Raw genomic sequence first — 15167 nt, 5'->3', positions numbered from 1 at the left:
AGGCACGTAAGGGAAATGAATGCAACACGATGATAGTAATCACTCGTTAGCGAACATTGTAGTTCATTATTAATAATTACGTATAACGGGCTCTGGCCGGCTTGGCTCAGTGGATAGAGCATCGGCCTGTGGACTGAAGGGTCCCAGGTTCGATTCCGGCCAAGGGCGCATGCCTGGGTTGCAGGCTCCATCCCCAGTGTGGGGTGTGCAGGAGGCAGCCAGTCAATGATTCTCTCTCATCATTGATGTTTCTATCTCTCTCCTTCTCCCTTCCTCTCTAAAATCAATAAAGAAATATATTTTTAAAAAAAATTAAAAAAGAATAATTACGTATAACGGGATATTGTAAAAATTAAGTTACAAAACTTGTATTAAAACGTTTCTTATATACCGTCCTATTGGCTGGGCCGCAAAAATATTTGTTGTTGGCCGCATGTGGCCCTCCTCGAGTTTAACATGCTTGCTCTAAGGTTTCCCAGAGATAAGGAGAGAGAAGTGAGTAAGAACCTGGGCTCTGAATTCAGGCAGACCTGAATTTTATTTGTTTTTAATATATTTTATTGATTTTTTTACAGAGAGGAAGGGAGAGGGATAGAGAGCCAGAAACATCAATGAGAGAGAAACATTAATCAGCTGCCTCCTGCACGCCCCCCACTGGGGAGGTGCCTGCAACCAAGGACATGCCCCTGACCGGAATCGAACCCGGAACCCTTGAGTCCGCAGGCCGACGCTCTATCCACTGAGCTAAACCGGTTCTGGCCAGACCTGAATTTTAGTTACGGTTCTGCTGCTTAGTAGCTGTGTGACTCTGGGCAAGTCACTTAACTTCTCAGTTTCTCTGCTACATCTATAAAATCATGATATGGCTGAGGATTAACTGAGATAGTGCACAGAAAACACTTGACAGAGTGCCTGGGACGTAGTAAATGCTCAATAAATGGTAGCTTTGCTGTCATAAATAATTTGTACACAAATCAAATTCTCTCCTGCTTGAAAGTATATTCATGATGAGTTTAGTCAAATTATTCTATTGACTAAATATCAACAACTCATTTTTTTTAATATGTTTTCATTGATTTCAGAGAGGGAGAGGGAGAGAGAGCTAGAAACATCAATGATGAGAGAGAATCATGGATCGGCTGCCTCCTGCACACCCCCTACTGGGGATCGAGCCAAAAACCCAGGCATGTGCCCTGACCGGGAATCGAACCGTGACCTCCTGGTTCATAGGTGGACACTCAACCACTGAGCCACGCCAGCCGGGCAGCAATTCATGCTTTTAATTGACCCATGACACTGAGGGCATGCTGCCAGATACACAGTTGGGTTTAAACTTACGCCACTTAAAAGCCATTGACGCCCTGACTGGTTTGGCTCAGTGGATAGAGTGTTGGCCTGCGGACTGAAGGGTCCCGGGTTCGATTCCAGTCAAGGGCATGTACCTTGGTTGCGGGCACATCCCCAGTAGGGGGTGTGCAGGAGGCAGCTGATCGATGTTTCTCTCTCATCGATGTTTCTAACTCTCTATCCCTCTCCCTTCCTCTCTGTAAAAAGTCAATAAAATATATTAAAAAAAAAAAAGCCATTGACTCTGAGCAAGTCACTTAATTCTGTGTCTTAGTTCCCTCATCTGTAAGTGACATATAGTATCTCTCTCTTATGGTGATTACGGGATAAAATGCTCTGGTATGCATAACACCTTTAAACCATGCCTGGCATCCTATATCATAAAAGGGTAATATGCAAATTATCCCATCAACCAGGAATTCTACCGGAGTTTGATCAGTTGGCGGGGCCAGCCCACCAACCTCCCGTGGCCCCTCCCCCCAGCCAGCCTGGACCCATGGGCCCCCATCAGGGCAGGCCCGCTAGACACCAGTGCACAAATTCATGCACCAGGCCTCTAGTGTATAATAAATTCTGTAGGAGAGATGCCCCATACCACCGTGAAATAAAGTGCCAGTGGTATGTGCATATTGAGAGTGTAGTTGCTGCAAAACGGCTCTTATTAATTGAGGAGGTCAAACCTGATCTCTCTGGCCCGGCCACAGGGGCTCAGTGGTTGAACATTGACCTATGAACCAGGAGGTCACGGTTCAATTCCTGGTCACGGCACATGCCCGGGTTGCAGGCTCGATCCTAGATCGTGCAGGAAGCAGCCAGTCAATGATTCTCTCTCATCATGGATGTTCCTATCTCTCTCTCCCTCTCCTTTCCTCTCTGAAATCATAGAAAATATGTGTTTTTTTAAACTGATCTCTCTGGATTGCTAGATGGAGATGGGGGTGTCGAGGCCCCAAAAGGCGCGTGCACAGGCCTGGCTCCCCTCAGACTCCCCTGATTGCCCTCAAGAAGGGCCAGCTGGGGTGGGGCACTGGTGAGAAGGAACCCTCACCCCCACATCTCTTCTAGGTGTCTCGGTTGCGCCCTCTCCCGGAGAAGATCGGGGTGGCACGCCCACACCCCCCTCAGACGTGGAGGACTGGATCACCCCCCAAGTGGGACCTGGCGTGGCTGCTGTCCCCTCGGGGGAGGAGACCACTGTGGTCCCCGACTTCACCGTGGAGCCAGAAAACCACACGGAATGGGAACGGGCCTACACCCCCGCGGGCACCTTGCCGCTGCCAGGTCTGTGTGGCCTTCCCAGCCTCGGGGGGGCTGGGTTCAGAGGAATGATTCTCGCACCCCATCGAGCAGCAGCATCGTGGGGGTGCTGGGCCCGGCCCTGAGTCTGATTCCGTGGGGCTGGGGTGGGGTCTGAGAATTGGCTTTTCTACCAAGCTGTCCGGTGACTCTGGTGCTTCTGGTCCAGGGACCGCACTTGGAGAACCATGGGTTTAGATACGATGAGATGAGGATGGGCAAGTACTTGAAGGGCGACCTTGATAGCCCCCGGGAAAGCCAGGCCCCCATATCCAGTGGGTTGTGTGGATGGCACCCCCTAAGTTAGGAAGGTTCTCAACCTTCCTAATGCTGCGACCCTTTCATACAGTTTCTCATGTTGTGGTGACCCCCAACCATAACATTATTTTCGTTGCTACTTCATACCTGTAATGTTGCTACTGTGATGAATCGTCATGTAAATATCTGATATGTAGGATGTGTTTTCATTGTTCGCAACCCACAGGTTGAGAACCGCAGCAAATCTCACAAAGCCAGGCCCCCACACCCAGTGGGTTGTGTGGATGGCACCCCCTAAAATCCCGCAAAGTTTCTTGGTCTCCCTCTTTCCCTCCCTTTCTCCTTTCTTTCCAGAGATACTGTGCAAGCTTCCATTACAAAATGTCTGAACACATCTCTGAGCTCTTGAAAGAAAAAAAAAAATTTTTTTTAATATTTTTATTGATTTCAGAGAGGAAGGGAGAGGGGGAGAGAGAGATGGAAATATCAGTGATGAGAATCACGGATCGGCTGCCTCCTGCATGCCCCATAGCCCGCAACTCAGGCATGTGCCCTTGACCAGAATCGAACCCGGGACCCTTCAGTCTGCAGTCCGACCCTCTACCCACTGAGCCAAACCAGCCGGGGCAAAGAAAGATGTTACTGTGAAGGGAATGGAATTGGGCTTCTCTGCATGAGCTTAAAATGGGCAGAGTTACTAAATCCCCACCTTGTCTTTCTTCCTCTCGTCCTCCAGGGGTCCCTCCTACATGGCCCCCCACTAGCACAGCCACAGAGGAGAGCACAGAAGGCCCTTCTGCCACAGAAGTGCCCTTGGCCTCGGAGGAGCCATCCCCCTCGAAGGAGCCATCCCCCTCAGAAGAGCCATCCCCCTCAGAAGAGCCATCCCCCTCAGAGGAGCCAGCCCCCTCCCAGGAGCCGCTGTTCACACCTTCACCCCCCGTGCCCAGTGGGATGGAGCTGCCGGGCTCCGGGGAGGCATCCGGGGCACCGGAAGTCAGTGGTGACTTCTCAGCCAGTGGAGAAGCTTCAGGACACCCGGACGCCAGTGGGCAGCCCTCGGAAGACCTTGACTCCAGTGGTGTCACCTCGGCAGCGGGCTCAGGCCTGCCTGTGGGAAGTGGACTGGCCTCGGGGGAGGAAGATAGAATTACGTGGTCCAACACTTCTCACGTTGGGGGGCTGCCTTCTGGGGGTGAGGGTCTAGAAGGCTCTGCCTCTGGGGTAGAGGACCTGGGTGGACTTCCTTCTGGAGGTGAGACTCATCCAGAAGGTTCTGCCTCTGGAGTAGAGGACCTGGGTGGACTTCCTAGTGGAGATGAGAGTCATCTAGAGACATCTACCTCTGGAGTAGACCTCGGTGGACTTCCTTCTGGAGGTGAGAGTCATCTGGAGACGTCTACCTCTGGAGTAGACCTGGGTGGACTTCCTTCTGGAGGTGAGAGTCATCTGGAGACGTCTACCTCTGGAGTAGACCTGGGTGGACTTCCTTCTGGAGGTGAGACTCATCCAGAAAGTTCTACTTCTGGAGTAGACCTGAGTGGACTTCCTTCTGGAGGTGAGACCCATCCAGAAGGTTCTGCCTCTGGAGTAGAGGACCTGGGTGGACTTCCTTCTGGAGGTGAGACTCATCTGGAGACGTCTACCTCTGGAGTAGAGGACCTTGGTGGACTTCCTTCTGGAGGAGAGGGTCTTCCAGAAACTTCTGCCTCTGGAGTAGAGGACCTGGGTGGACTTCCTTCTGGAGGTGAGAGTCATCTGGAGACGTCTACCTCTGGAGTAGAGGACCTGGGTGGACTTCCTTCTGGAGGAGAGGGTCTTCCAGAAACTTCTGCCTCTGGAGTAGAGGACCTCGGTGGACTTCCTTCTGGAGGAGAGGGTCTTCCAGAAACTTCTGCCTCTGGAGTAGAGGACCTCGGTGGACTTCCTTCTGGAGGAGAGGGTCTTCCAGAAACTTCTGCCTCTGGAGTAGAGGACCTCGGTGGACTTCCTTCTGGAGGAGAGGGTCTAGAGACCTCTGGTTCTGGACCCGAGGACCTCAGCGGGTTGCCTTCTGGAAAAGAAGACTTGATCGGGTCAGCTTCTGGAGACTCGGGCCTGGGCGGGATACCTTCTGGAACTCTCGGAAGCGGGCAAGCTCCGGAAGCCAGTGGCCTTCCCTCCGGATTCAGCGGTGAGTATTCTGGCACGGACCTCGGCAGCGGCCCATCCTCCGGCTCGCCGGACTTCAGTGGGCTTCCGTCGGGGCTCCCGACGGTCTCCCTGGTGGATACCACGCTGGTGGAAGTGGTCACAGCCGCCACGGCGAGTGAGCTGGAGGGGCGGGGCACTGTCGGCGTGAGCGGTGCTGGCGAGGTATCCGGGCTGCCCTTCGGCGAGTTGGACGTGAGCGGGGGCGCGAGCGGGTTCCCTTCGGGAGCTGAACTCAGTGGCCAGCCATCTGGATCCCCCGACATCAGCGGGGAGACATCTGGATTCTTTGGTGTCAGCGGGCAGCCATCAGGATTCCCTGACCTCGGCGGGGGGACATCCGGGCTCTTTGAGCTCAGTGGGCAGCCGTCAGGGTTTCCAGAGGAGACGTCTGGAATGGCCGAGCTCAGTGGACAGTCCTCCGGACAGCCAGGTGTCAGCGGAGAAGCTTCTGGAGACCTTGGCAGCGGCCGCCCATTTGGCATGACCGACCCGAGTGGAGAAACGTCTGGGGTCCCTGACCTCAGTGGGCAGGCCTCGGGGTGGCCCGGGTTCAGCGGGGCCCCCTCGGGGATCCCCGACCTGGTTTCTGGCGCCACGAGTGGCAGCGGCGACGCTTCCGGTGTTACGTTCGTGGACAGCACCTTCGTGGAGGTGACCCCAACTCCGTTTAGAGAAGAAGAAGGCTTGGGGTCCGTGGAACTCAGCGGCCTCCCTTCTGGGGAGACGGATCTCTCGGGCACCTCGGGGACGGTGGACGTGAGCGGACAGTCGTCCGGGACCATTGCCTCCAGTGGGTTTCCGTCGCAGCCTCCAGAATTCAGCGGCCTGCCCAGCGGAGCCGCCGAGGTCAGCGGGGAGGCCTCCGGCGCCGAGGTGGGGAGCGGCCTGCCCTCCGGAGCCTACGATGGCAGTGGACTTCCACGGGGCTTCCCCACCGTCTCGCTCGTCGACAGGACTTTGGTGGAATCTGTAACCCAGCCTCCAACGGCCCAGGAAGCAGGGGAGGGGCCCTCGGGCATTCTAGAACTCAGCGGCGCCCATTCCGGAGCGCCGGACGTGTCCGGAGACCATTCTGGACTGTCGGACCTCAGCGGGCTGCAGTCCGGGCTGGGGGAGCCCAGCGGCGAGCCTTCGAGTACCCCGTATTTCAGCGGGGACTTTTACGGCTCCACGGATGCCAGTGGGGCGTCTTCTGCAGCCACGGGCACCAGCGGGGAGGCCTCAGGACTGCCCGACGTCACTCTAATCACTTCCGAATTCGTGGAGGGTGTCACGGAACCAACTGTTTCCCAGGAACTCGGCCAGAGACCCCCTTTGACACACACTCCCCAGGTTTTTGAGTCCAGCGGAGAAGCCTCTACATCGGGGGACCTCAGTGGAGCCACGCCAAGCTTCCCCGGGTCTGGGGTCGAGGCATCATCGATCCCAGAATCCAGCAGCGAAACGTCTGCCTCTCCTGAGGCTGGGGTGGGGGCGTCTGCCGCTCCTGAGGCCAGCGGGGTGGCGTCGGGGACCCCTGATCTGGGGGAAACCACCTCTGCCTTCCCCGAAGCTGACCTGGAGGGAGCCTCAGGCCTGGAAGTGAGCGGCCGCCCCTCCACCTTCCAGGAAGGGCCCACGGAGGGCTCCACCCCGTCGGGAATGAGTGGAGAGTCGACCACCACGTACGATGTGGCCACGGAGACCTCGGGCTGGCCTTCGGCCACTCCCGGGGCTTCTGGAGACGGGCCGGAGATCAGCGGGGACCCGTCTGGTCACACCTCGGGGTTGGGTGTTGTCGTCGGCACCAGCATCCCGGAGTTTGAATGGACCCAGCAGCCCCAGCGCCCTGCAGAGGCAAATCTGGAAGTGGAGTCCTCAAGCCTCGTGCATTCGGGAGAAGAGGCCCAAACGGCCGAAACAGCCGTCTTCCCAACGGACGCTTCTTCCATCCCAGCTCCGGCAGAAGGGACCGAAGGATCGGAGGCAACCACTACAGGTATGGCTGACATCTCTTTTTCCTTTCCATGTGTGCGGCTAGTTCAGATGGTAGCAGAGTGGGAGGCGGTGTAGATTCAAGTCTCTGAGCACAGCTCCCCCAGAGATGAGCTGTGCAGCCTCAGGCAAGTTTCTTAACCTCTCTGAGCCTCCCCCGGGAAATGGGAATAGGACCAGGGAAGATTAAACAGCATGTAAATATATACAGCAGGTCCTCGGGTCACGTCGGAGATCCGTTCCTACGGCGCGACGTAACGTGATTTTTGTCGTAAGTCGGAACCCACCTACATAAGCACCTTGGTCGCTCACAGGGAGCACATACACAGCAGTCATGAAGTAAAACAGTAAAAAAAAAATTTCAAGAAAGATAACAATTCTTGACCTTTACTGGTGATAAATAAATAATAAGAAACATAAAGCACATATGTACAGACGTCGAAATGACGGAACTTTTTTTTTTATACGTAAATGGGAGATGGCGAAGTAACCACAAAACGACGTACGACGTAACCCGAAGACTGTCTGTATAAAACGAGCGCTGAGCATCAGAGTAGGCACACAGGACACACTCATAGAGATCAGTGATTGTGCCCTGGCCAGTTTTGCTCAGTGGATAGAGCGCCGGCCTGCGGACTGAAAGGTCCCAGGTTCAATTCTGGTTAAGGGCATGTACCTCGGTTGCAGGCTTGATCTCCGGCCCTGGTTGGAGCATGTGCAGAGGCAACCAATTGATGTGTCTCTCTCACATCGATGTTTCTCTGTGTGTGTGTCTCTCTCTCTCCCTCCTACTCTCTCTAAAAATCAATGGGAAAATATCCTCCGGTGAGGATTAACAACAAAAAAAAAGGATTAGTGATGGTTACCATTAAGTTCCCTCTTGAGAACATTGATGTGTGAACCTGATTATTTGTCTTTGGCACAGAGAGAGGGACGATGACTATGGGTCAAGAATGTCAAACTCGGCTGGCAGGCCGCAGGCCTCAATAAAGCAAGTTTATTGAATAATGCTGAAAATTGTGTTCCTGGCCCCTTCCCATGAGTGAGTATAGGATGAGAGAATGAACCTCCTGGTGGCCTTTATCCCCAAATATTTACTTTTGTGCAGGGTTCAAACCAGCACAATTTAAGGAATGACGAGGTGTCATTTGGGCTGGGTCCTGACTTGAGCCCCGGGATCTCCACACCAATCCCAGTCTAAAGGACTCCTCTGGACTGTAGTGACTGTCGCACCTTAGCAGCATCTCAGCACCGGGCACAAGCAGCTGACCCTGCCCCCCACTTTTGTTCTGGGGTCCCTTGCACATTGCTGTGTGCCCAGGCCCCGGGTACCAGGGCCAGGAGTCCAGGAGGCGCCCCAGAAACACGCTGACCCCAAATCAGCCTCGTGAGCTTACGGGACCTCGTGCCCCAACCTGGGGGTCTGGGAGGCTGCGCCGCACCCCAGGCGGCCGGCTGCTGGGTGCTTAGCCTCTCCCCGGGGGGTGTAGCCCGAGCCAGGTCCTGCGGCGAGGATCCCTGTGGCCCTGGGACCTGTCAGGAGACGGAGGGACACGTGCTATGCCTGTGCCCCCCTGGCCACAGTGGCGAGCACTGCGATGTAGGTAAGGCCCTCATGGATGCAGGCAGGGGAGGGTGGGGACCACCGAGGTCACCTGGGGCTCAGGCTGCTCAGACTACCTGGGACTAGAAGCCACGTCTTTCTAGGGCAGTGATGGCGAACCTATGACACACGTGTCAGAGGTGACACGCGAACTCATTTTTTTGGTTGATTTTTCTTTGTTAAATGGCATTTAAATATATAAAATAAATATCAAAAATATAAGTCTTTGTTTTACTATGGTTGCAAAGATCAAAAAATGTCTCTATGTGACACGGCACCAGAGTTAAGTGAGGGTTTTTCAAAATGCTGACACGCCGAGCTCAAAAGGTTCGCCATCACTGGCCTAGGGCATCTGTTCTACATGGCGGTTTAGGAGGAAAAAGTCAAGCTAAGTAACGAAACAGAGAAGTAGTTAGTGTAGCTGCTGATGGTTTGAGGTGTGGAATGCGAAATATACTTGAATTGTTTTTTTCCTATTAAAATATATTTTTATTGATTTTAGAGAGGAAGGGAGAGGGAGAGAGAGAGAGAGAAACATCAATGATGCGAGAGAATCATTAACTGGCTGCCTCCTGCATGCCTCACACTGGGGATGGGGCTTGCAACCAAGGCATGTGCCCTTGACCGGAATCGAACCCGGGACCCTTCAGTCCTCAGTCCAATGCTCTATCCGCTGAGCCAAACCAGCTAGGACATGTACTTGAATTTTGAAGATAAAAGTTGAGACTTCAAAGAAATGCTAAATGAGGGTGTTTGTTAAGGATAGCCGGTCACGCCCCGTGGTCCCTGTGGGGACACTCAGAAGGGCTATTGTGCATCATGGAGGGCAGACCTCTCCGACGAAAGTCCCTGCGTGCATGGGTCTGGTGGGGTTTGGGTCCCCGTCGTGCCCTGCAGGAAATGACGCAGAGCTTGTCCCCGAGCTCTGGGATTCACGGCTGGCTTCAGGTCAGGTGTGATCCAGCAGCTCATTCTTAGCAGCCCCTTCCCCAACCTGATACTGAAAGCAAAAGTGTGACCCTGGTATCAGAAGTCCCAGCGCGCGTCCCCGGGCCCCTGACATTAGAAATAGGTGACAGTGGACCTTAACTAACCTCATGTAAGGACAGCCTTTCTCTAATCACGTCTTTTATTTTTTTATATATATTTTCAATTGATTTCAGAGAGGACGAGAGAGAGAGAGAGAGAGAGAGAGAACGATAGAAACATCAATGATGAGAGAGAATCATGGATCGGCTGCCTCCTGCACGCCCCCGACTGGGGATGGAGCCCACCACCCAGGCATGTGCCCTGACCGGGAATCGGCCCGTGACCTCCTGGTTCATAGGTCGGTGCTCTACCCCCTGAGCCACATGGTCAGCTGGGCTCTGACCATGTCTTTTAAAAAGGCTTTCTTCCCAGACAGCTTTGTGAGTAGCTTGGTCACTTCACCTGTTCCCTTACCTGGTTACATGGCACAGTGACCTTCCTGCCACGGGCCTGTTGGGGGGATCATGTGTGTGAGACGTAGCATGTGGCTCAGGGGAGATTCCTGAGACATCGTGGGTCCCTCTCTTTCCTCTCTTCCTTCATGTCATCTGCCCGTTGCCCACAGCCCTCCCCGTCCCCACCTGCCGCCACCTTGTCTGGGACCCCCTCTCTGCGCTCGGTCACAGCGGGGCCGGCCCCACTCCTTCTCATGGTTCCAGAAGATGAGCAGTGTCCTGACTGTCCTTCACGGAAAGATGTGGCCATGCAGGGCCAGGGCGGCCATAAAAAGCCCCATCCGGGGTCATCAGCCCTCTTCCTCCTGCCCGGGATGCTGACTCGCAGCCTCCCTGAACCCCCCAAGACACCCACAGGCTGTCTGGGCTCCAGGACGGTCGCCCTTCCTTCCCTCCTCATGTGTGAACCCAGGGGCCTTGCACAAGACCCTCTGAGCCCTGGAACCGGCTCCTTGAGTTGTACAGCCCCCTTCGTCCCCCCAACTTTCTCAGATGTTGTGTCCTGGCTGCACACAGAAGGCAAAACAAAACTGCTCCCTGAAACCTCAGGCCATGTGGGAGTGTCGCGGGGGAGTGGGAGGGGGGTGGTGATAGAAGCTGCTGGAACACCTGGAAGCCACCTGGCCGGACCTCCCCGGGGCCTCTGCCCCTCCCGCCCTCTCCTCCGTGGTCTGGGTACAGGCCCCGGGGCTGACATCTGGCTCCTCCGCCCACAGGCCCCCCCTGCCCCCCCCACCCCGCTCTGTACAACTGCTTTAGCGCCTACATTTGCTTCATCCCCCCCCCTCGCCCAGTGCTCCCCGTCTCCCGCAATGACGCCGCTACTGGACAGAGGAGAGGGGTCGCCCCCAGCTTCCGCCGGCCCACCAGCCTGACCTATTGCTGCTCCTGCTGCTGCTGCTGGGAACCCAAGTGCATGCTGGGATTGCAGTCCGTCCCTCATGCATTTGGGTTTTGCTTGGAACAGTTCCAGACTCGGAACTGTCGGTGCCTAGTCCGACGTGAAGTTAAGAAGTTCGCGGGAAGAGGCAGACGCCCGCAGGCCACCCATTCGCTGCACAGACCCAACCCAACCCTCGTCTAGGCGGCAGGGAGAAGGGTCCAGAAGAAAGTGCGTTTGCCTTCTAATCGGAGGACTGGCTGTCAGGCGTCGTCTGCCCTTGTGAGAGGCGAGAACTAATAATCCCTGCTCACGTAGAGGCCCCCCTAGGCACGTCGGGTCCTGAAGGTTGTAGCACAGACGCACATACCCAGGCCGAACCACGTATCCGGGTGCCCCCTGAGCCCGCGGAACCCATTCATCGCAGACTTTCATTGATCTCCTGGGAAGAGGAGCTTCGCGGTCCCTTGCAACATGCTCCCAGGGGGAGTCGCCCAGGAAAGAACCAGCAGGAAGAGACAGACAGACAGACGAGATTAGGAGATGCAGTGCTCACCTCGGCCAGTGGAGAAAACCTCGAGGCAAAGGCCATACCGATTCAAGTCCTGGCAAAGAAGTGGGGTCAGAAAGAACATCTTGGACTGGAAGAACGGAAGGGAAGAGAGAGCCTGGGAAGGAGAGGCTGATGGCGACCTGCCTGTGTCCCACCGGCTGGTGTTGGCGGGCGGCCACCTACTTACTAAGTGCCTCGCCGACCGGCTTCAAACACGGGTCTCCCACTGGCCAGGAGGGACCCCCTCTGAAGTTGTGACTCACTGGAGTTGTCCACGTCAACGGAACCCTTAGACACAAACAAGATTGCCTAGGGGAGGGTTGGGCTGGGTTTCTGGCTCTCCCCACCCCCCCCCCCCACCCTAAGAGAACAATGCTGGCTTCATCTTCAGAAGATGCTCCAAAAACTTATGTACTGAAGACAAGAACGGTGTCCGCAACCCACAGATGTTCGTGGTTCCCACGCACACGTCCCATCCTGCCATTTTTTCATCGTTTCCTACTCTGCAGACCTTTTTATTCACTCGAGCGTTGCATGGCCTTGCCTTCCGCCCCTGGCGCACAGCTACAGAGGAAGCGAGGAAAAAGGAAGAGCTTAGCCAAGCTTCAAGAACTTGACCTTCAACGTCCTTGCTCAACGCCAGGTCAGACCCCCATGGCTTCTTTTTTTTTTTATTAATTTTAGGAAAGGGAGAGAGAGAGAGAAACATCAATGATGAGAGAGAATCATGGATCGGCTGCCTCCTGCACGCCCCATACTGGAGATCGAGCCCGCAACCCGGGCATGTGCCCTGAATGGGAATCGAACCGTGACCTCCTGGTTCATAGGTCGACAATCAACCACTGAGCCACGCCTGCCGGGCCCCACGGCTTTTTGAAATAGTCTCAAGAGGAGGCATCTCGGAGGTACTCCGCGCTCACTCTCCCCAGTAGGCATTTGGCTTTCAAAGCACCACCTCTCTCATGCACTTGGAAATCGGGCCCCACCTCACTCAGCTTGCCAATCAAGAACCACATGCATCCAGGAGACCCCTCTCTGCATCTTCGGCTCAGCTCCAGGATGGCGGCGGCAGCAGCAGCAGCAGCAGCAGCAACAGTTCTCAGGAAACCCAGCCACCCCTCCCAGGGCTCAGGAGAGCCGCAGGGCCGGCCACCCAGAGAAAGAGGCCGCAGTGCTCGCGAAGCCGGCGGGCGTCCTAATGGTGGCCCTTGGTTTCTTGCAGACATTGATGAGTGCCTCTCAAGCCCTTGTGTGAATGGAGCCACCTGCGTGGACGCCATCGACTCTTTCACATGCTTATGCCTTCCCAGCTACCGAGGGGACCTGTGTGAGATCGGTACGGCCGGCCGTCTCGGCTTCAGCTAATGTTGCTAACTGCTGCACCCCCTCCTCCTCCCTCACCCTCCCCTGCTAACCACAGGCTCCGGGCCCTGGCCAGGGGCCCCCGCAATCCATCCAGAGAGAAGTCCACCCCGGGAGGCACAGCGAGAAGTCCACCCGACTCACCGCCACTCCTTCTGTTGCTGTCCCGCTTCCGGGGCAGTGGCTGATCTAAGAATAGGGGAGACGTGCAGGCCGGGCCAGCCGGCACTTTGGAATGTGGGGCTCTGGGTGACCTATATTTTATTTTAATATACTTTTATTTCAGAGAGGAAGGGAGAGAGAGAGAGAAACATCAGTGGTGAGAGAGAGTCATTCATCAGCTGCCTCCTGCACGTCCCACACTGGGGATCGAGCCTGCCACCCGGGCATGTGCCCTGACCGGGAATTGAACCGTGACCTCCTGGTTCACAGGTCGACACTCAACCACTGAGCCACACCGGCCAGGCTATTTTAATATATTTTTATTGATTTAAGAGAGGAAGGGAGAGGGAGAGAGAGAGAAACATCAATGGTGAGAGAGAATCATGGATCAGCTGCCTCCTGCACACCCCACACTAGGGATCAAGCCTGCAACCCTGGGCATGTGCCTTGATCGGGAATCGAACCGTGACCCCCTGGTTTATAGGTCAACACTCAGCCACTGAGCCACGCTGGCTGGGCTCTGGGAGACCTTTAAAACACTAATCTTTCCCTAGTTGGTTTGGCTCAGTGGATAGAGCGTCAGCCTGCGGACTGAAGGGTCCCAGGTTCCATTCCGGGCAGGGACACATGCCTGGGTTGCAGGCTTGATCCCCGGTAGGCGGCATGCAGGAGGCAGCCGATCCATGATTCTCTCTCATCGTTGATGTTTCTCTCTCTCTCTCTCTCCCCCTCTCCCTTCCTCTCTGAAAGCAATAAAAATATGTTTTAAATAAATAATAAGTAAATAAAACGCTAACCTCCTCAGGGCCTCCAGGCCCACGGTGATGCACCGTCAAGGGCAGTGCACGCATCAGATTAAGAGGACAGAGCAGACTCCGCGCCTTGGCCTTGAAGGAAGCCGTGGGCGGGAGTAACTGACTCTCACTCGGGTTGACAGCCAGGGACCTTCCTCCCATGGGCACGGGCATGAGCGTGCGTCTGCTGCTTGTGGCCCGTGGGACCTCGGCGGCACCCTCCGTGGCACTGGGAGCCACTGTGCCTCCCAGGCCAAGCTGCCTTCCCCTTCTTCTCTGGCCAGAGCTGCGGTTTGCCTGCCTGAGAGCTCCCGCGTCACCCGCATGCCCCGGTCATGCATGAGCAGGGACGGCTGCATGTCGCCCTCTCCTCTTCACCAGGGTGACCGATGCCATGACAATGCCACTCCGGCCCACACTTCCTTTCCTCCTCCCCCGTGCAAGGCAGAGGACTGGCTAGAGAGAGCAGGGCCTCAGTGCAAGGGGCAAGGGCTGAGTTTCTTCTCTTGGGCCTTGCCTGTCCCTCTGCTGCTGCACCTGAGCCAGGCTCTGCAGGGCAGCTGTGTGCCAGGCTCTCCCAGGGCAGCAGCGCATGCCAGGCCGAGCCCCCCCGCTCCCTCACCAGGAGCCCCATGTCCTGGCTCTCAGGGCCATCCCAGCTCAGAATGGGGGAGATAAGAATTACAGTTGCTGGTAGCAACAGCCCATAGAGAACTGGAAGTGTTCAGGGGCTTAAAACCATCTTTTTTATTTATTTTTATTTTTTTTAATATATTTTATTGATTTTTTACAGAGAGGGAGAGGAATAGAGAGTTAAAAACATCGATGAGAGAGAAACATCGACCAGCTGCCCCCTTCACGCCCCCTACTGGGGATGTGCCCGCAACCAAGGCACATGCCCTTGACCGGAATCGAACCTGGGACCCTTCAGTCTGCAGGCCGACGCTCTATCCACTGAGCCAAACCAGTTAGGGCAAAACCATCTTTTCTAATATATTTTTATTGATTTCAGAGAGGAAGGGAGAGGGAGAGAGAGAAACACCAATGATGAGAAAAAATCATGGTTCGGCTGCCTCCTGCACGCCCCCTACTGGGGATTAAGCCTGCAACCCGGGCATGTGCCCTTGACAGGGAATTGAGCAGTAACCTCCCGGTTCATAGGTCGACGCCCAACCACTGAGCCACGCCAGCTGGGCAAAAACCACTTGTAATGCAGTCTCAGGCTGGACATCCCAGAAACTTGCAGGAAGCAGTGGGAACT

General features: G+C 55.4%; 1 protein-coding gene across 1 annotated transcript in view; it reads left to right on the top strand.

Moving 5' to 3' along the window:
- The window catches only part of ACAN (aggrecan), a 61964-nt gene that overhangs the window by 39731 nt on the left and 7066 nt on the right, over positions 1-15167 (top strand). Inside the window, exons 11-13 of the mRNA XM_081114748.1 lie at positions 2413-2628; positions 3638-7072; positions 12811-12924. Coding sequence (XP_080970874.1) covers positions 2413-2628; positions 3638-7072; positions 12811-12924 — 3765 coding nt within the window. The remainder of the gene's footprint in view (positions 1-2412; positions 2629-3637; positions 7073-12810; positions 12925-15167) is intronic.

This window comes from Myotis nattereri, assembly GCF_964212035.1.
Source record: "Myotis nattereri genome assembly, chromosome: 21".
NCBI lineage: Eukaryota > Metazoa > Chordata > Mammalia > Chiroptera > Vespertilionidae > Myotis > Myotis nattereri.
This window is presented reverse-complemented; position numbering and strand designations above follow the sequence as displayed.